This window comes from Typopeltis vanoorti, chromosome 13, assembly GCF_054136105.1.
Source record: "Typopeltis vanoorti isolate ZY-2024b chromosome 13, IOZ_Tvanoo_1.0, whole genome shotgun sequence".
Lineage (NCBI taxonomy): Eukaryota > Metazoa > Arthropoda > Arachnida > Uropygi > Thelyphonidae > Typopeltis > Typopeltis vanoorti.
The window spans coordinates 74,368,414-74,391,747 of record NC_143561.1 but is presented as its reverse complement, the minus strand read 5'-3'; the positions used below and the strand labels follow the sequence as shown (position 1 = coordinate 74,391,747).

At 36.0% G+C, this 23,334-nt stretch overlaps 1 protein-coding gene across 2 annotated transcripts in view; it reads left to right on the top strand.

Annotated features, from left to right (window-relative positions):
• Nup58 (nuclear pore complex protein Nup58) overlaps positions 1-23,334 on the top strand; it is a 271,379-nt gene that overhangs the window by 10,449 nt on the left and 237,596 nt on the right. For both annotated transcript variants that reach the window (XM_090402967.1, XM_090402968.1), the window contains exon 2: positions 17,545-17,600. In XM_090402967.1, coding sequence (XP_090259093.1) covers positions 17,545-17,600 — 56 coding nt within the window. The remainder of the gene's footprint in view (positions 1-17,544; positions 17,601-23,334) is intronic.

The following is a 23,334-nucleotide window of genomic DNA, read 5'->3' as shown; positions in this document are numbered from 1 at the left end:
ATATTGCTATGAAAGGAAGCATAAATTTGGTAAATGTACATTCTCGTAATGTGTATACATAAATAGGAAAATTTCTGTAGAGCTAAACTACTGAACAAGCACTTTGCGAGTGCATATTATCAGTGAAGTGGATATGATAATGTGTAACACTGGAAATAAAATAGAAAAGAGAATAGATGTTTTAAAGAAACATAGAAACTGAAAAAATCTCACTCTAGTTGATTGCAGATATCAGCATTTGTGTGTTAATGGAGGCCTATAATAGCTTGAAAAATTCTTCACACTGTAGTTCGCTAAGTTGAGTTTCCATATTGAGTTAAAAATGTTATTTTATCTTAAAAATAAAATGCAAAACTAAACTTTGCATCCATTGTACTAATGGACTATAGTTTTAATACTCATTTATACACAGAGAAACTGTTTACCTTAGTGTGCTTATCAGTCTGTGAGATATGAAGAGAATGAAAAAACTCGTACATTTTATTGGTGATTATTATTATCATGTGATGCCTCCATGGACTCATCGCTGGTGGGCACTGTACTCAGCTACACTTATCTCACTGTCTCCCCTACTGCTTAATTCTCCAAATACACACGACATTTCTACTGCTCATCACCATCAACACCAGTATTTTTTTCTGTATATTGTGTGTGTATTCTCATGGCTAATTTGTCTGTACATGGGATGAAAAACCCAGTTTCCTGGAGAAAATGATATCTGTGTTATGTGAAAATTTTTTATTTATATTTATTAATGATAATTTTCCATTCATTTCAGATGCTTATAGTGTGCCTTGAATCCCAATTTTATGAATAATAGTTCAGTTTCTTTTGTGCTATTACACAAAAGATGATAAAGACATTCAAGTCATAAAACTGTTCACAGGGCTATGCAGTAATTAATTATATTAGTGCCTTTTCTAATTTGAAAATGGCTTCAAAACACTGACTAATGAACAGAATTAGTGATGTTTTTAAAAAGTAGCTGCAATTGAGAAAAACAATTGGAAAAACATTCTGGTTATTACAATATAAATAACGACTTCACACATGTAAAAGAAAACTAGAATTTATTTAATTTACCTATATATTTTGCTCAGTATATGAGCTTCATTCAGGAATAAAGCAGAATTGCTACAACATTTAAATTATGAACATAAGAATGAGTTATACATAGTATTGCCATTACAGAAATAAAATTGGTGACTATATCTTTATATATATATATATGTATATATATATAGAAACTCCCCTTCTAATTTATTTACTCAACACCCAAGAACTCACTTCTCATGGATGAGCATATTTTTGAAATTCTGTTCATCATCATATTACAACACATGTACAAAGGGAATAATGCAGTACTACTGCTGGTTAATGTCAGGCCTAGTATAACTTAGTGATCATAAGGTGTCCACAAAAGTTAATATTGCATGGTTTCTCTATGGAATTCAAAAACTCATCGTGAGAGACCCACAGAATGCCTATCCTACTTCAATGATTATATTAAAAACCAAAAAATCACAATAGACTATCAACCAGAGATAAAGAAGTTATTATTCCCCTTTATAAAGCATTGATACTTCCTCATTTGGATTACTGTGCTCAGGTCTGGTCACCTGGATTCCTTGGAGATAAGGAAGTTGTGGAGAGGGTTCAGAGGAGAGTGACTAAGTTGGTGAGTAATGTAAAAAATGCTCCCTACATTGATAGATTAAGAGCTTGTGGATTGCAGAGGTTGGTTGATAAGGGGGAGAAGAGGGGGGATACGATAGAAACATTTAAATTACTAAAAGGTTTTTATAAGATTGATGCAAGGGAAATGTTTCAGCTGTGTGAGAGTGATGGAAGAACAAGAGGTCATCCCTGGAAATTAAGGAAAAGTGTGGTTAACGAGGGTGTGAGAACAAGGCTTTTTGCCTGGAATGAATGCATTGCTTGTCTCAGTTTTTTTTTTATTATTATTCAGGCCTCCATGGAGTCAAAAGACTCATCGTGGGAAGTCCTTCCTAAGAAACACAAGGTCTAATCAAGACTCATCGAGGGAAGGTCCCCCCCTAAGAAACACAAAGTCTATCATACCACTCCTTAAACTCATTGACCATTCTCACTCTCGCCACTCCATCAGGCAATGCATTTCATGGTTCAACCACCCTCCATGCAAAGAAACCACTCCGCACCCCCCCCCTTGCTCACAGTTGCCTTTCGTAACTTCCAGGGATGGCCTCTTGTCATCACTCCTTCCCGCTGTTCAACCAAGCAAAAGAACTCCCCAGTGTAAACCCTGTAACCACCTCTCAACAGTTTAAAAGTCTCAATCATATCACCTCTCCTCCTATCCACCAAACTCTACAGTCCACATTCCCTCAGCCGATCCTCATAACTATCATTGTACAGTCCTGAAACCATCTTTGTTATCTGCCTTTGTACCCTTTCCACAGTTAATTTATCCCCTTCAAATCCTGGGGACCAAATGTGAGAAATCACCGTTATGAGTTCTTCGTCTGTAAATGAATTCAAGAAGAGATATGATAGATATTGTTGTGATAGTTTGGGTCTCCTGAAATGTGTCTACTGACTCCATGGAGATACCCCTAATAATAATAATTCACCTTGAAATATGCAAACTTAAGTATACCATCACAACAGAAGAAAATTTGAAAGGAACAGTTGAATAACAAAAGGAACAAGCATAAAAAGAAGTACAGGTGAATAGTACCATCAGTGTCGAACACAATAACAATAGTGGCAACTGATGGAAAAATATAATCAGTGGAACATAGCAATCTTCAGTTATCTAGATATTAAAAAAAAAAAAAAAAAAGTTATTATTGCATGGTTTCTCTATGAAGTTCAAAGACTCATTGTGAGAGACCCACACAATACCTGTCCTACTTCAATGATTACATTCACAACTAAAAAATCACAACAGACTATCAACCAATTTGATTCATTTACCATTCTCTATGTGAAAGTCCTGATTCCTTTGTTGACCACAGTCTTACTCATTTTTGCTTGTTTTGCTTTAGCCTATTAACCAACTTCTGCAAACTACAAACCATCAATTCATCTTTACAGAGTATATTCCAGTGATCACTCACCATCTTGGTCACATTGCTTGAGCCTCTCCACTTCTTCCTCATCCACAAGAAACTGAGATGACTAGATCTGTGTATAATCCACAATGTGGCCATACCAAAGCCTTAACTGGGTTCCATAACCAAGTAATTCTGTGAGTTATTTTGGTCACTTCTTACAAACCTTCTAAACAACTCTCTGTTCCTCAATACTCCAAATATTTAGTTTCATAAATTTTCTGTATTTCTTTATATTTCATAAATAATCTGTATTTCGTGTAGTAATGCAAAGCTTTGTCTTTTCATCCCAAAGTGCATAACTTTACACTTTTGTACATTAAACTGGTACCTATTATCCATTACTCATAATGTCGTTATGTTCAAATCATTCTGCAGGCTCTCTACATCACCTTGATTAACTGCTTCTCTACCCAGTTTTGGATCATTGGCGGGCAGTGGAATATTTCTGCTGAAATCATTTCTTATATTATTAATTTACACGTTAAATAGCATTTTTCTAACTACAGAGTCTGCTACATTCTGCTAATGGCTTGCTTTCTCCTGAATTCTGCTTCTCCATTGCTCCAATTTGTGTAACAGAGTTTGTGGTATCCTGCCAAATGCCTTTGCAAAAATGAGCAGTCTGTTATTATAGCCATATCCCCTTTATCAATAGTCACTTCATTATAAAATGGAGGTCAAAAGCAGGGGATTCTAAATTTGGCATTCTCTGGAGATGTCAGATCACACAATGGCACAAGTACCATCTTTGTGGCAAAATGATCATAAGTTATTTGGTCATTGAAAGTGAACTTTAGGTTGATTGAGTTTCTGTTTAAGAGATGGTGGTTTGGAAGTGGTGATGAATGCCATTTATGTTGGAATTTAGTCAACTAGTATTTAGGCTTAGGTGTGGTTTACTCATGATACAGTTCATTGGAATAATTACAGCATAAAGAGAAATAATTAAGCAGCTGGCTTAATTGTTGAAATATATTTAGTCTCTGTCACAGAGACAACTTCAGGAATACAATGTTAAAATTGTAAAACACACCAGAAACAATAAATGGAAGAAATGAAATTAGACTAAATGAAGACATCTTATGAGTGGTGCTGTTGGCTTGCCTTAGATGTTGGGTGGGAGGCCTAAGAATTAAAGTTTCCCGAATCTTAGGAAGTTTAATATAACCATATTTATTAAGATTAGGCTGTTTTTTTTCAATTTGCTACTGATTCTAAAAAAGAGTCTTTCAAGTTTGTATTTACTATGATGGAGCATAGTGGTTTTCTTCCATCTGATTCTGTGCTAGGTATTCAAGGCATAGTCTGCTAGACCTGACTGACCACAGTTGTGGGAGATATATTTTTTGTGTTCTTCTAGGCAGATGTTATCAGATCTCCAAGTTTGACTATAATATGATAAGTTGCAAGAACAAAGGCTCCTTGTAAACACCTGGAATAGAGAAGGGAGGAAGTGGATCCTTAGGAGAGCAGAGAAAGGAAGGCAGCTTTAAATGAAGTTTGAAAGCAGTACAGAGATTATATATATATTTTTAAAGTTCCTGGCTATTTTCTCTGAATTACTCCAGATATAGGGAATGGCAATTGCATCACTGTAGTCTTTATGTGGAGAGGGATGAGAGGAGATGGAAGGGAAAGATAATTTATAGACCTTTTATTCAAATTAAGTGGATATTGAATCCAACATTATTTCAAAGCCGAATAAAGAAACTATAAGAGTTTCATGCCAAATATAGAAACTATAAAAGTTTCGGCGGATCCAAGCATAAGCCAACCCTTCTTAATGTAAAACACATCTCCTGGTGGGCATGTATGATGTTAAACATTATGGGGAGGAGGGTCACTACCCAGACCGGTTTCGCCTTTTTTTGAGATCTCGTCAGTTGGAGCCAGACCTAGATGTAAATGTAAATACTCAGGTTGCAGTGATGCAGAACTTATATACTTTACCATACGAGTTGCCAAAAAAAAGGTGTCACGTCATTTATTAAGATTTGGCTGTTTTTTTCAATCTGCTACTGATTCTAAAAAGAGTCTTTCAAGTTTGTATTTACTGTGATGGAGCATAGTGGTTTTCTTCCATCTGATTCTGTGCTAGGTGTCCAAGGCATAGTCTGCTAGACCTGCTTTATAGATCTTTTTGGCATTGTAACCATTGGATAGGAAGGTTTGGCAAATAAAGACAATTTCCACTAAGAGAAGCTGGTGTGGAACAGATGTTGGAAGCTCTGTTGACAAGGTTTGATGACACCATATTGTTGAGAGTGGGGGGAGTTTATCTATATAATGGGAAATGGGAGTTTCTATATATATATATATATATATATATATATATATATATATATTATTATTATAGGTAACTCTAAGGAGTCCTTAGACTCATTGAGGGAGGTCCTAAACATCATGTCATGAACTATTTAACATTTGCACAGTATCTATCATTCTTTGCTTTGACCTCATTCACAATCATGACACCCACAACAGACCGGCAACCTATTCCACTCATTCACTACTCTCCAAGCAAAAAACCTAGTTCTAACACCCTTGCTAACTACACTCTTACTCAGTTTCCATGGATGGCGCTTAGTTCTCCCATCACACACTTGTTCTGAAAAATATTCTCTGAATTAATCTTGTGAAAAACCTTGCAGTAATTTGTATGTCTCAATCATGTCACTCCTTTTTCGCCCATCAACCAGTTTCTGTAACCCACAAATCTTCAACCTGTTCACGTAAGGTTCATTCCATATACCTGCTACCATCTTGGTTACTCGCCTCTCGATCCTCTCCACCTCTTCCTCATTACCAAGAAACGCTGGTGCCAGATCTGTCCACAGTATTTAAGATGGGTCTTATCAAGGCTTGATAAAGAGGAACAATAACCTGCTTGTCTCTGCTCATCAAGTTATTCTTCGTAATCAGGTGACTTGATGAGCTACTTCAGCCACTTTTGCTATGTGCCCCCCCCTCCCCCTAAATGTTAACTCCCTATCTACTAACACTCCCAAGTCTCAGCTTCATCAGTCTCCTGGAGTACAGTTCCATCAATATAGAACTGTATCTACCTGTGTGTGTGTGTGTGTCGTTTTTTTTTAAACTGCAAAAGAAAGAGTGCCGTTTGGGAACATGTGATTGGTGTGTTGTATTACATCTCCTTCCGTATTGCTAGGGAGACCGCAAGCCCAGTCAGACTTGAATTCTTTACCCTGCTTTAAACATTAGACATATGGTCATTCTCAGACTGCTTTTTGTGGCTCTGCCATCTGTGCCTGATGTGGCAGCAGAGACCATGGGAACAAAGATGATCAGTGCAAAACACTGAAATACCCTGGTTGTGAGAGAGATCACCCATCCCACTCCTGAGCATGCATGAAAGATGAAAAGGGGATAGAAAAAAATTAGGACTGATCAGAGCAACCCTATCAGGAGGTGAAGAGGTTATATATAACAAAAATAGCAACAACAACATCTAGTGGTAAACTCTCTTATGCTGAGAAGGCAACTATAAAAAAAGTGTCAATAGGGCCTTAACCGGTTTTTCTGTACCATATTTTAATAACTAAAACATCCCTGAATGATATGATATGCTTGCTGTCTCTTTAAAGCTTATCAAAGAGAAAACTTGATATAGGCTTACTGTAAATGAAATTTCAAAGATGTGCCTCCAGATCCTTTAATAGATAGGGGTGCATATCTCTGTTCCCCACAAATAAAATAATTGAAACATCTATTTACCTCCTGGTACAGATATCTTCAGGATGACCTTGATAAAATCATATTGCAGTTGCTGCTCCCTTCACTTTTAACAGGAGATTTAAATGAACAAACAACATTCTGTGGGATAGTGCCATGCTCGACAACAATACTCTCTCCCTCTTGAATACTGGTAGCAATGTCTTCTTGCCAAATGCCTACCCAAATTCATTGCCATTGAAATAGCTGTCTGCTATTCCTCCTCTTCCTCCCACTGTTTAAGTGGGAAACTGATGACAACTTATTTAGGAGTGATCATTTCCTCATGATATCCACTTTTGTACTGCATCACAGATAGTATGATATGATAGAAAATTGAGCAAACTGACTACCTCACCTTTTCTTTCTTAGCAGAATTTGATTCCGTAACACATCTCTAACAGTGATAAAGCGAATCGTAGGACAGTATATTTTGTTAGCTGCCAGAACTACATTTCCAAATCATGTAGTCAGTTTCCACTTTTCTCTAAACCATGGTGAAATGCTAATGCACAGTAGCCAAGGGTGTATAGAAGAAAGCTTGGAGCATCTTTTGCAGATACTCCACAACAAAAAAAATTTCATTACTTTTGAACAGGTCTGAGCCTGAGCAGGAAACATTTATCTTCTCTAAACAGAGCAACTAACAGCAAAGAAGTCTGGGATAAAATCTGGAAAATGAAGGTCAGATATACCACCCACACATTTTTGGTCCTTGAACATAATGGACACAGTTGCCAATCCAACAAGAATTGCTGACACTCTTGGGTAGATTTTTGCCAAAACATTAGCAACATCTCCTTTTTACTTCCCTGGAGTTCCTTTCCCAAAAATGTGAAGCAGAAAAACAACAAATTCTGTTCTCTTCAAGTGGTACATAAGGTTACAACTGGGTGTTCACAAAACAGGAAATGAAATCTTCCATCTTTAAATGATGTCCAATAGCTGTTAGACCAGATAACATCTATTATGAGATGGTCGGACGTCTATTGCCGCCTGCCAAGGATCAACTGCTATTACTGTTCAACAGAATTTTCTATGAGAACATTTCCAGATACCTGGCAAAAGATGATTATTGCCTTTCTTAGGCCGATAACCTATCAGCTAATTGCTTTGACCAGCTGTTTGTGTATGATTCTTGAAAAAATGTCTAACCCTTGTCTTTTATGGTTTCTGGAGAGAAACAACCATTTTGCAGAACACTATCTGGTGACTACGAATATCAGTCAACAACTAGCCATCTGGTTTGACTGGAAGCATCCATTATTCCTAAAATGCTAGCCAGCGTTATTTGGAAAATGCATATTACACTGGTCATTTGGAATATTGAAAGGCCTACACAAGCTTGGTCTCAGATGAAACATCCCTCTTTTTATCCATGAAATCTTTCAAGTCTGAGTGGAAACCACTCTTCCAACAGTATACCCAAGAGGAGGAAGATCTGCGAGGTCTCATTGCTTTAAATGTCACACTTTTTGCATTCAAGATTAACTCATTAACCAAATAACTTACCTTAGCTGTAAGTAATGTCCTCTCTGTGAATCACTTGACCATCTGTTATCATTCATAAAATATGATGGTAATAGAAAACAGCTGCAGCAAGCCATTGACCATCTATCTTTTCAAAATGGGAGTTTGTGGATGGGGTCTGATTTTCACAATAGAAGACCGGTTGTGTGCATTTTTGCTGCAGAGATTGTCTCCATCGCTATTCTGAACTTGGACTACAGCAAAGATTAATCCCAGTTGCACCAGGAGCCAAATTCTTGTGGCTCTTATTTGACAAGAAACTTAAGTTTCCTTTCTCATGTATGCCAAATGCGAGATTAGTGTGATAAAGTGATGAACATCCTTTGCACCCTATCTTCTTGATAGGGTGCAAAGTTCTTCTGTCTTGGGGGGGGGGAGAAACAGGCTGCCAGATGTTCTTTGCTCTATTTGTATCATACACTGATCAGATTTTGGATTATGGATCTATGCTTCTGCAAGAGAGAGCACTGCAGTGGTTGGAACCTATCCACCAAGCCATAAGTATTACAGCTGGAGATTTTGAACTTCCTCAGGCCCTAGTTTCTATGTTGAGGCAAATGAATCAAAGTCAATAGACACCATAGTGTGAGGAACAAACGGTCATGGTGCCCATCTTAATAAGATGTAGGACCCCCCCCCCTTTCACTGAGATGACTACACTGATCCCATGAGGAATACTTTCCACAAGCATATGATAGCGATCAGTGGGAATTTTGGACCATTCTTCCTGTATGCGTATAATGAGGTACTAGTCTCTTGTGGAGTTCACATTCCTTGACCTCACCCAATGCTCTAGTTCATCCCACAGGTGTTGAGTAGGGTTGAGATCAGGTCTCTGTTTAGACCAGTCAAGTGTAGGGATGTTCTTTTTGTGGTTATATAACAGTGTGGTGATATGGTTACTAGGGGGCTTCCCCCCCCCCCACGAGTTCCGGACTGGTAGGCCGGTTCTCCATGAATTCTGATGATTCAAATTTTGAAAACTCAAAATATTAAACTAGCTGTATATAAGGTAGTGTTCAAACCAGTTTTAAGTTATTGTTCTGAGAGCTGTGTTACATATAAAACAGATTAGAGACTTTAGACTAGAGATACGAGTTCTGAGAAAGGTTAGGTGAGTGAACAGTGGCATCATTGGCAGTATGATATGATATGATATTAAAACAAGGATATTAGGAAAGAACTTGACATTCCTTGTATTCAGGAGTATAATATCATCAGAGCTAATCTTAGGTGATATGGTCCCTTTAATAGGATGAGAGAGTAAAGGCTAGGAAACCAAGTGTTTTTTTTTTTTTGGCAGGATGACAGGAAAAAAAGACCCACAGGAAGACAAAGATCTGGATGGGTGACACAGTTAGACATGCATTAGATGACTGAAATATAAAATTTGATAATACAGTGGTATCTCGCTAATCCAAACCTCTTTAGTCCAAATCCTCCAGTAATTCGAACTGCGGTTTAAAAAAAAAGAAGTTTTATTTATTACCTATTATTATTTATTTGATTATTATTACAGTACAGTATTTTTTTCATACTGTACATTTGCTTTTTCAAAATGTACAGTATGTACTGTATTGTCGGCATGAATCACTAAATTTGAAATCAAATTAGATGCTGAAATTATAAATATGATGCTACAGAATGAATTAGAAGACGATGATGACGATAAAGAACTCGAAGAAAAAAAAGTAAAACATGAAGAGGCAGTTGACAATTTTAATGTGTGTGTATAGAATGGGCTAAGCAGAACGATGGGTCGTTCCATAAATTTTATTGCTAATTCAGCTCCAAGAAGAAGCATTCGAAAAAAGTTTAGTTTCCAAGAAGCAAAAGAAAATCAGTGACTTTTTTAACAAAGAAATAAAACTTTTTTTGTGTGTGTTATTTTGTGAAACCTTTTTTTGTGTTGTGTACAAGAAAGTGATATTTTTTACGCAAATTAAGTTATGTACTGAACTATGCAATTTTATTAAATCAGAATCCTCAACAATATAGGTACATACAAACTAAATTTTTTACTAAAATAAATTTGTGTACTGTATTATTTTTTTAAGTTTAACATTATAGTACAGTAGTTTTTTTTCTATCAGTTACTTCATTTATATATAGAATTAAATTGATGTACCATTAGAATCTGATTATTTTTGTCTTAAACGCTAGTTATTGTTGTCTCTTGGGGGAAAATTTGCTAATCCGAATGAGCACGGTTTTATTAGTTTGGATTAGCGAGATACCAAGAGACAACAATAACCAGCTTTTCCTCCAAGTTAATCTTTTTATCTTGACAGATAAAAAGATTAACTTGGAGGAAAATTTCAGTAGCTATTAATGTTGTAACCTTTTCATGTAGTACATCATAATATCATGTTCACCCTGATGATCAATATTTATCGCTGCATGTAGATTATGTACATATCGCATATGTTATTTTTATTTATAGAATGTAGTTATTGAATATAGGTTCTAATGCCTGTTTTTTTTTTTTCCTACAAAATTCTTTACACTTGCTTTTATACATGTTTTTTTTTTTTTTTACAACTTTTTATAGTTTATTTTATACACTTCTTTTTTTTTTTTACCTGTTTATGCTGTTGCTTTATTTATTTATTATTTAATAAGTATTACTTTTCACATTGCTATGATTTTTATTGGTGCAGCACACTCTTAGCTGTGCTTGTGCTCTTAACCAAGCTAGACAGCATGAGAATATTTAGAGGTTTTAAATTCACTATCTCAAACATTTGAATGGTACTCTAAGGATAGGCAGATTTATATAGTGTTAGTAGCTGTGTTAGTGGTAAATAGAAGAAGATAAGGCTGGTGATAAATGTCAGATCAAGGAGAGAGAGAGAGAGATATGATCCTCTTTGGTGATTTGTGCATTATTGAGGATAACAAAATGTGAGCTGATATGCCTTCTGTGGTGAAGAGAACTTTCTTTGGTGAAGTTCACCAGGTTGTCCTCAGCCCATTGACGGATGGTATGGTGATCAATACTTTAGTCATTAGTTGCAGATGATCTTAAAGCTAAGGATGTCTACAGAGTTTGTCAAAAGAGGATTTGTGATGATTGAGAGTAAGTTATTTATGTATATAAAAAACAGTGTGGGTGATAGAACAGAACCATAAGTCACTCCAGTTTTGGTGGTGAAGCTCGAATAGAGGGTACCATGCAGAGAGAAAGAGAAAGCTGGTCATCCAGTTACAGAGGTGGCAGGTAGACCAAAGAAATATTCAGTTTATTTTGTCAGCAACATATTCTTCAAATTCAGAAATTGCAACAAAACATTCTAAGAATTGTTTTCCATATACCTAACTTGGAAGGCCTTGGCTTCAGGGGATGAAATGACAGCAGGAGTTTGCTACTTTGTACATTGTATCATTACATCCAATTTAGTATACACATGATTCCTTTTCTTCTTGGTATTTCTCCATAGAGTCAGAGACTCATTGTGGGAGGTACACACTTGCATACAATGCTCATCCAACCGTGCCTTAAACTGATTCAGTGTGTCTACATTCACAACATACTCAGGCAATGCATTCCACTCGCCAACCACTCTCTATTCAAAGAACCACTCCTCACTCCTCTGCTCACACCCTCCTTATACAGTTTCCAGTGATGGTCTCTTGTTCCTCCCCTCTCCCATTCTATGAAAAATCTCTTCCATGCCAACCTGATAACAACTCCTGACTAGTTTATATGTCTCAATCAAATCTCCCCTTCTTCCTCCTATTCATGAGGCTTTGCAACTTACATTCTCTCAATCTGTCCTTGTACTCCACATTCCAAAGATCATCACTAACCATCTTTGTAAATTTCTGTGGATCCATTTCAACCTTATCACCATGAAAACCCAGTAACCAAATCTGTGCACAACAATCCACATGAAGCCTGATCAAGGCCTTATACAATGGCATCATAACCTCTCTATTTCTGCATGTCAGGGTCCTTGCTGATGTGACGTCTTCACAACTTGTGCAATATGGCCTCTAAATTTCAGGTCCTTGTCTGCCATCACTCCGAGATCCCTCATCTCCTCTACTTCCTTTAAAGTTTCCCCACCATGTGTATGCTTTGCATCGTATCGTTGCTTGCCCAATCTCAAAACCTTACACTTTGCAACATTGAACTGACAGTTCCACTTACTTACCCATTCATGCAATCTCTTCAAGTTTTCCTGTAAGGCCATAACATACACTTCTTTTTTTGCATAAATTTCTCTTAGCAAGCAATTGCAGTTTGTATTATTCTGTGTACTTTGCTAAATCTCTCCATTTTGGGATCCATTTTCTCAAGCAACCAAACTGTTTTATTAATAAATGCCTCTACCAATTTATTCCCTGTAAATTTTTTTCCCTAGGACTTGCTTCCTATTTTTTTTTCTTTTTTTTTTTTTTCTTTTCTCTCTCATTTTCTTCTTCAGCAACTTTTCATGCTTTTAGCTCTGTAATATCTTTGCTTGAGAGCTCTTCCACTACTTCCATGAACTAATCTACATCATCATCATTGTCAACCTCTGATTCTAGCTGCACTAGCTTGTCACCTATCTCTTGTTAGGTTTTGTCCTCTTCAAATCCTGTGAATGTATGAACATATATTTTCAACAGATACTTCCAAATACCATTCACATACTCTGCTAACATCTCATTCCATGCTGCATATTCAAGATATTATACTTCTTCCTAAAATCTCTTTGGGTTTTCTTATCCTCAGCAGCAATAGCCTGAGCAAAAGTATTATTTAAATATTTCTTGAAGATAGTAATAACATGGGTTCCAGGAGGGAGGTGGTATTCAATGAAAGTGTTAATGAGATGGCCATCCTAAGTATAAGTGGTTGTAAATGAAGTCAAAATGTTGAGGACTGGCTATTTTAAATAAACAGGACATTTATGCAAAGCAAAATAGTTTGTATATAAGTTTTAAGTCAGAATTGAAGAAGGTGCAGAAAGATGGTTGTTGTAAAATCACGTGTAACACAAGGTTGTATGCTATAGCACTCGGACAAATCCCAGTTGATTTATCATCTACATGGATTGTATTATGGAGGGAAGTAGCATTAAACCTGACATCTGAATTAGAAATATTCAGTTCAGCTAATTATTTTATGCAATAATGCTATACTCCGAAACGATTCCCATTTCAAATTTCCAGGATTTTTAAAAATTGAATCACTGCAGTAAAAAAATTGCCATGAAGATCAGCAATAAAAAGGCAATGTATGAAAATAGACTTGAACATGGAGATGAGCCTTATAGAACAAGTAAAATACATCGGCTATTCATGCACAATTTTTAGTGAAGATAGCAATTTAAATATGGAAATATCAACAGAATAAGCAAAGCTGGTGTGCTGGAGAGTGAGCCAACTAAATTTATATGGAATAAGAGAGAAATCAGTCAAAATGTTTCTTCCTGGGCTTTTGATATTTTGCACACTTCCTTGAAACATAACCCAGTGTGAATACATTAAACTGGTTGTATACAATCCTTTCTTTTAATGTTACACAGTGATCAGCATTCATTTTGATAAATTATGGACACTTCTACCGTGTTAAGAATAATTACCTTAATTTTTCAACATTTTGACCTTCATGTTAAGGTCAAAATGTTGAAATATGGAGTGACAATGATTTGATCAATCAACCATTATTCTACTGACCTGATCTCTAGTGGGAAAAAAAAACAACAACATCAAAGCTATATCCTATTTTTTCTAGGATATGTTTATCTGAGTTGTCGGTAATCCTCTCAAAGACATTCCAAATATCTGGATTTAAATAACTGAAAAGTTCAAAATTTAAATTTAGAATCAGGTTTAGAGGGCAAATTTCCACCCAATATAATGGCTTTCTTTGCCCATGTACAACTTTTTGGTTGTTTTGTGTAGCAAAATACTTTTTACCTGTAAAAAAGAGCACAGCTATGGACTCACTATTCTCCCCAATTGCTGACTTTTATATGGAAGCTTTTGAGCTATGTGCTCTAGATTCCTTCACTTTAAAACCTGAAGTCTGGCTTAGGTACATTGATAATATGTTTGTTATCCAGCCCCTATGGCCAGCAGACTTTAGACACCTTCCTCAGCCACCTAGAACAAACAACATGAACACAAACAATTCACAATTGAAACTGAAAGCTAAAACACACTTCCATATCTAGATACGCTTGTCATACGTCTTTCTTCCAGCAATCTCTCCTTCACTGTTTACTGTAAACCTACATATACTGACCAATATATGGGGGGGGGTGCAAAAATAGGTATATAGTTGTGAATCTTTTATTATTATGCATTCCTTATTTATTTATTTATTTTTTTAATGATTTTTCCAGGCTAATGGCCACCACAATTATCAGACCTCACCCTCCAATGAGCTTCTTTTGGGGTAGTTTCAAAGATAAAGTATTATCAAGAAAACTACATTTCTTTCCATAATAAAAACTCTATACCTACTTTTGCATCCCTCTGTATATACTCTTATCACCACTAGCACAAGAACTAGGTATCATTAACACACTAAAAAACTGAGCTTTAAAGATTGCTCCAATGAGTAAGCACTTAAATATGAATTAAAAATCATCAGCAATACTTTCCAAAAAAATGGCCACATCAAAATTACCATCAACTGAATTCTTGACAAGACTCATCAAATAATAAAAATAAACTGTATTACAATAAAACTGTAGCCATTCCATATGTTAAAGGGATGTCAGATAAAATAAACAGATCACTACACAAATACAACTTTAAACCTCCTGCAAAAGTAAAGAACTGATTAATCTCTTCCAATGATCTCCTTCCTTTCCTGTCCCACTGTGGATTGTACCATATTCATTGACTTGTAACTTGCCTTGTTAACCAAAGAACAGAGACCACAAATATGAGAGTTGTGAGAAAAAAAGCTTGAGAACTTGTCATGAATGGAAGAATCATATGAAATGGAACACACATTTCCTATCCTGAAAATGGTGCATAAATGACATGTTAAATTTAATAACTATGGTAAACTGGTCTTTCTGTTCAGGCCCTGAATATTCTATATAGAATTGACTTGGAAGGCACCTGTTCGTTATATCAAACCAAAACTAGCTATGGTAGTTGGGTTAGAATTTCACAGGCCTCCTTAAAAATTTAAGGAAGGCCTGTGAAATTCTAATTGACCACCCTAATCTTAATAATAATGATGGTCTAAAACTCCCAAGATGGCACATATTTTGCCTATGTAACCTTTTGTTCTATGAGTTCATTATACATTATGATTAGGACTGTAGTATTCCAGGATCTTAGCCTTAAAATGATAAACACTTATGTTGATTTGGTCATCACTATTGGTGTATTAAAAGAAAATATGATTTGTTCTCTGAGTATATTATAAAAATAGGATATAGTTTTGATGTAGTGTTTTTTTTTTTTTTTCCCCAAAAGAGATTAGGCCAGTATAATAATGGCTGATCAAGTCATTGTCACTTGGGCATACTGATTTTTGACCTTCATTAACATGAAGGGCAAAATGTTGGGAAATGAATAGTTCTATACAAGACAGTATTCAGAGTAATTGAACATATGGATATTAGAGGTGGCTTAGAAATAAAACAGTTAACCAAAGAACAGAGACCACAAATATGAGCGTTGTGAGAAAAAAAGCTTGAGAACTTGGCATGAATGGAAGAATCATATGAAAAATAAAGTTATTCTAAGGACCTTGACATTGTTAGCATTAAAGTGTGTGAACAGAATTAATCTGAGGTGGTGCATCACTTAAACAGTATGAAAAAGGGAAAATATTACCAAAAAAACAGGTGTTTGATGTAAGGTAGACCAAGAACTAGGTGGCTTGTGCAGATAAAAATGCCTTGGATGACCAAAATAGAAGAACTGTCGATATCATAAAATTGTTAATAGGAAGTTGTTATGCATATTTAATCAGTGGAGTATTATGATAGTATCCTGTCCCCCCCCCGATGTATATTTCAATAATTTGTTGAATGGTGGTGGTTGTTGTCGTCGAGTCCATTGAAGAGCTTCTAGATATGACCGTGGATCTGTAGAACTGCTTTGGCAATCTGTTGAACTTTGATGGAGTAAAGCTTTTCTCTAGGGTTATTGTCAATTTTCTGTATAGCAGCAGCAGTTGCTGGACAAGAATAGATATGGGCACGTGTTAGTTCAACTCCTGGACAGTTCTTGCATGTTTTATAGCTTCTACTACTGTCTGGCTGTATTTTCATGCCTTTAAAATGTTCCATCCTTAGTCTGGTGATGATTGTGGTTATTTCTCTATTTTCATTAATTTCACTGATTTTATTCTTCTTTTTGATCGTTTGTTTTACCAATCTTATTTTTGCAACAGAGTTAGCATCAGTTAGTGATAGTGGATGTAATTTTTGAGATAAGTATCTTGCTACTTTGGCTAGTCTGTCTGCTCCTTCATTGCCTTCAATATTTACATGAGCTGGTATCCATTGCAGTGCACAGTTCTTATTTTTCAAATTTAAAGTAGTTAGTAGTTCATGAATTTCCTGTGTGAGTTTTGTTTTTCCATTTTTTAAGCCTCTAGTGTAGATTTCGAGTCGCTGTAGATGGTTATTCCTTCTGTAATATTTATTACTGGATTTGAGAGATAGAACTTGAGAGGTCTGTGTATATCTGTTAATTCACAAGTGAAGTTTGAAGCTATTTTGCCAGCTGTGGTTTTGATTTGTGTTTCCTCGCCCTCTTTGTGTACTCCTCACGGGTAGATTTAGAACCCCTGAATCTCCTTGCTTGAGTGCTTCATCAGTGTAGGCAATGACATGGTTTGGATTATTTAAGTGATGTATACTGTCAAGTCCTTTTCTTTTATTTCTTGCTGTGAATCCTTTTTGGAATAGGATTCTAGGAGATTTAAGTCTATCATTGTGTTTTTTTGGTAGAATAGTGGTAAAGAATAGCTCTTTGCTTATTTCAACATGTTGAATGGTGATACATTCAAATAGCACATATGCTGTAAGTATTAGTTGAACAGCAAACTGATATTTTAGCTAGCATTTCCTAATATTTGAAATAGTTTCGATGATCATTTTATAAAACTTAGAGTATTTATTGTAGAATAATATTAATCTCTTGATAATCTCTCTCTCTCTCTGTGTGTGTATGTGTGTGTATGTACATTTACATATAATGTGATTTTTTCCATTAGCACAACTACATCTGGTATGTCAACCGCTCCAAGCTTGTTTGGTTCAAGTATGCTAGGTAAGTTCTGTTTAATGCCTAATTAATTGTTTTTTTATTCATCTAATACCATACATGTATAATCATGTGCAAGGAAGTTGGAATTTAATTATTTAATAAACCATTGCAGTGAACTGTTTCCACAAGAAGTTCAGGTTTGCATCACCTTCCCTTCTTTTCCCACCAAGTTCATAGCATACTTCTATCATTGTGAAGAATGGTAGATGCCCTTGGTTTGAAATATCTGGGTTCACGTTCTGTCCAGAAACACAATTAATAGAATAATGCACTTCCTTTTGTGGCCTTTGCTGCTCCACAATAGTACTGCATACTAACTGACCAGTATTGTAGATTACAGGAATATTGAGATAAATTATATGCTTCACTCCTTAACTACATTGTGTTTTGACTGTGTTCTGTTGTAAAATTCATCACTGTATTTATAAAAAAAAAAAAAAAAAAAAATGGAAATGCACTACTTAAAATTTTTTTAGAAGAAAATTAATATCAAATTCATATATTCTGCCTTGTTAAAGCAACTAAATTATTGATTTTTTTTTTATATGATATTGTTGTAACCAAAGTGTCCTCCCGCGATGAGTCTTCGGACTCCTTGGAGGTGTCACGAATAATAATAATAATAATAATAATAATAAAGGGGGTTAATGTTTACATCACATTAGTTACAGAAGCTTTGGATTTCCAAGTGTTATATATTTTGTTGAAAGATTATACTAAATGGTGGGTACTATTAGTAGCTATAGGTAGGATTAGTGGTGATTGACAGTAGGTTGTTTATTATAGACGAAAGAGAGTCAAGTGATATAACAGAGCTCTGAGGCACTCCTGCATTGGTGATGAAGCTCAAAGTGAGGATGTAATCTACCATGACATGCAGTGTCACTGTGATGGGCAGACCAAAATAAATTTTAAAAAAGTACATAAAAATGGGGAAAATAAATCCTTAGCCCATCCACGGTACATATGTACTATAGGTTTGCAATTAACCTTTATTAGGTGGGAACTACATAAATAAAAATAATTAAGGAAAAAAAAACTTAGCAGGTCTTGATGCCATACATAATCAAAAGCCTTGGAAATGTCAAGAGCTACAACATATTTGGTTCTCTGAACCTTTCCATGGCGAGTACCCAGTAGTTGGATGATGTAGGCCAGGAGTCAGTCATGGATCTAGATTGCAGAATCCATATTGGTGGTCACTGCAGAGAAGTTGACTGTGAATGACTTTCCTCGTTATTTTTGAGAAGACTGAGGTGATGGCAATTAGCCAGTAATTGGATGCAGACTTTTATCTGCTTTTTCAGAATTGGCTGGAAATGTGTTTGTTTCCATGCATTGGAATAAGTGATAGCTGAGTATAGAAGATTGTATAGATAAAAGACAGTGTTAGTTTTGGAGTGCAGTGTTTGAGTACCATTGGCGAGATGCCATCTAAATGAGAAGACTTTTTTAGTATCCAACCACCCATTAACATGCCCAATTAAGTATTCCATCATGAATATCACAGTGGTAAATAGATCAAGCTGACAGGTATGTTCTCCTGCTTAGCAGAATTTGATTCTGTAACAATCAACTATCAGCAAAGCAATGAATCATACTGTAGAATAAAATAATGAGCTTTTACAACTTACTAAAACATCAAGTTGCTTTTCTCCTTTCTTCAAAACCATAGTGGAATGCAGAATGCACAGCAACAGCAAGAAAGCTTTAAAACCACACTTGTATTATCTTTTGCAGACACATCATGAGAAGAAAATTAATTGCTTTCATTCTTGCTTATGCTTTGGCATGGCAGTACATCTGCTGCTACTTCTGAATCTAACCAAAGCAGTTAGGGAAAAAAATCTGGAAATAATGGACAGATATACCACTGACTTAGTTTCAACCATGCACATATTGGATATATAACTGCTGACCCCAAAAGCTGTGCAAGATACTCTTGGGGAAAGCCTTTACAAAATACTTTATCTTATCTTCTCATATTGCCGGCCTAGTTGGCCGAGTGGATAGCATATCTGCTCTCCAGCTAAAAGGCTGCGGGTTCGAATCCTGCCGTGGGCATGGATGTTTGTGATTGTTGGAAATACCAGTGGTAGTCAGCGGTAGATGGCATTGTTGGTTGCGGTCAGTTGGTGATTGAATGGTGGAGATGGAGTTGTAGAGCAGGTGCCCTCCCTCGATGAGTCCTTGGACTCCCTGGAATTTTCAAATAATAATAATATTATCTCCTTATAATCCCAGATTCCTGGCCTTTAAAAGCAAAGCCATCTGATTTTTAGGACCAGTAAAAGAACTTTTCCAAAAGAACAAAAAAAAATTCATTTCTTTTCTTTTCAAATAGTCTGGACTTCTACAACAGATCATTCAAGAAATAACTGAAAATTGCTTTACTCCAATGTTCAGCTAGTGCTACAGGACCAGGTAACATGTATCACCTATGTTCCATGTATTGTCTGTCCTACCTATTCCTGGCAATAGGTAACATCATCATCAAATTCCTGATATGTACCCTTAAGGGATGTACACGATATGATACTGCTACATAAAGAATTTATATCTTTATTACTTCCTGTTAACAATTTTCCTCTAAATCACTATTATCTGTCCAGACTATAACATTATAAGATCTTATATTTCTGTGTTCTAAGGCACTTTTTACTGTATCAATCCACCTATATCTTGGTGTTCCTCTGGATCTTTTTCCTGCCATCCTGGTAGAGAACACTTTTTTTCTAATCATTTCAATCTTATTCTGTTTAAGTGACCATACCACCTGAGATTAGCTCTGCTAATACATTCCTGGATGCTAACAATGTCAAATTCTTGACTAATATCCTTGTTTTTAATATGATATTGTCATTGATGCCATCTATTCATGCCTGTAATCTTTGGTGAAGTGTTTTATTTCAATCCCAGCTCTCAGATTCATGAGTTAAAATTGGTTGAAACACAGTCTTGTATACAGCTAATTTAGTGTTTTGACTAATTTCTCTCGTATTCCATATAAATTTATTTAGTGGACTTCCTATCATACCAGCTTTGTTGATTATGTTGTCTATTTCCATATTTAATTTACCTTCTTCATTTAAAATCGTGCCTAAGTAGCTGAAATGTTTACTTGTTCTGTAAGTTCTCCATTCACGATGCAGTTAATATTTTCAATGCTTCTGCCTATTTTCATTGTCTTTGACTTGTTATTGCTGACCATCATACCATATCTATTACAACAGTTATTCAACTTAGTCAGGGAATCTTGCTGACTTTTAATGGATTTATTTATAAGTATAACATCATCTGCACAAAGCAAAGAGCTGACATTAACTTTCCCAATTTTGATATCAGGTTTAATACCACTTTCCTTCATAATGTGATCCATATAAACAATGAATAACAGAGGAGATAACATATATTCTTGTCTGATACCAGATTTAACATTAAACCACCTTCCTGTACTTCCTTCAATTCCAACTGCTGACTTACAACTCAAATAAAGACTAAGTATTGCTTGATGTAATGCCCCATTGACACCATATAACTGTAGCGTATTGAATAGCTTGGCACCTTATCATATGCCTTTCCAGATCTACAAAACCTAAATACAGATATTTGTTATATTTCCATGATTTCTCATCTATTTGTTGTAAAGTGAAAATCTCATCCTGGCAGCCTCTATTTGGCAGAAATCAAACTTGTTCTTCACCAAGTTTTCCTTCAACAATCCTTCTCAACCCGTTTCTCAAGGATAATTGCATAACAATTATATATTTGGTTTAATCCTTTACCCAAGTGTAAGTAAACAACGTTTGCGCCTGAAGTATTTTCAGGACTCGGGTAACTCGTGGTAAAGGTGGTCTCATTACTTGCCTTATCATAATGCAAAGCATATCCTTGCGGGCATATCTCCTTGCAGACACGTATAATGCTATGCATTAAGGAAAGGGCCACTACCCAGACCGGTTTCAACCTTTATTGAGATCTTATCAGTGGGAGCTGGATCCAAATATGACTTCTCCATTACTCTTCGACCTTAGTATCGGCCTCTGGGTCCGGCTCCCACTGATGAGACCTCAATAAAGGTTGAAACCAGTCTGGATGGTGGCCCCTCCCTTAATGCATAGCATTACATATGTCCGCAAGGAGATATGCTTTGCATTATGGGAGATACTAAGGCAAGTGATGAGAACTTATACCACCGTTACCACAAGTTGTCCCAGTCCTGGAAATACTTCAGGCGCAACCCTTGTTTGCTTACACTTGGATAAAAGATTAAACCAAATATATAATTGGTAGCATAGCCAAGTAAAAAAACTTCCATTAACTTATCTCTGATCCAGAGAATTTTATAATAAGGTGTGACACCTTTTGGCAATAGTTGTAGGTAAATATGACTTCTCCATTACTTCCACCTTAGTATCACCACCTCTGGGTGGTGATACTAAGGTGTCACCACCTCTGGGTCTGGCTCCCACTGATGAGACCTCATTAAAGGTCGAAACTGGTCTGGATAGTGGCCCTTCCCTTAGTTCATATCATTATACATGTCTGCAAGGAGATATGCATTATGCTAAGGCAAGTAATGAGAACTTATACCACCTTTACCATGAGTTGCCCCAGTCCTGAAAATACTTCAGGTGCAAACCTTGTTTGCTTACACTTGGATAAAATATTAAACCAAATATATAATTGGTAGCATAGCCAAGTGAAAAAACTTCCATCGATAATTGCATAAATTTTACCAGGAACACTCAGTTGGGAAATACTTATGTAATTCTCACATTCAGCCCCCATTTCCCTTTTTATATATGGGTACTATGAGAGCTCTATGCCAATCATCTGGAATTTGTCCCTCTGTTCTGGCCTTCTGAACTATGCTGTGCAGCCACTGTAAGACTTATACTGCCATACTTGAGCATTTCTGGCCGAATATCATCTAATCTTGCTGCCTTTCCACATTTCATGCTTTTGAAGGCTTTTTCTACTTCAAGTAAGGATATGTATTCCAGATTGCATTCCTGTTGAGTGTTTTTTACCATTCTGCTGTCACTGATTGTTTCATTTAGCAATTTTTCGAAGTTATTACTCCATATATCAAGGATATCTTTTTCTCCAGTTTTCATGTCACCTTTATCATCTGTAATATCTTTTACAGCACTCTTTCCTCTATTTCTGAGATTTTTCAACAGCAGCCAGAATATCTTGCTACCTTCCTGATATTTATTTTCTATGCTCTTACCAAAGTCTTGAGATGACTTTTGTTTAGCTAGTTTTACACAGTATTTAGCTTTCTTACATTGGTCTCTGTATTCTCTAAGGGCACAAGCTGACTTATTTGCCAGGAACTTTTGATATGCTTTCTTCTTTTCCTCTGCCTCTTGAATGTCCTGTGTCCAACATGGAGTTCTGATTTTTCTATTCTTGCAGACAACCGTCACCACATGCTTCTCTGGCTGAATCAGTCAATGTTTTCTTTGGGGTTTGTCACTGAATCTCTAAGGTTTAGTTCTGTTCTCAAAGTCTTTCATTTTTTCTTGAATGATGTTTGTATTTTAGTCTACAGTTGACATTTGAGAGCTGCTCAACTTTTATATGCATTAAAACTTTCTTCCATGTCCTTCTTTTCTGTATGAAATTCAATTTTATTCTGCTGAAGACTAAATGGTGATCACTTCCAATTTCAAATCCTCTGTACACTCTGGTGTCCTGCACCAGGGAGAAAACATCACTATCGATAATA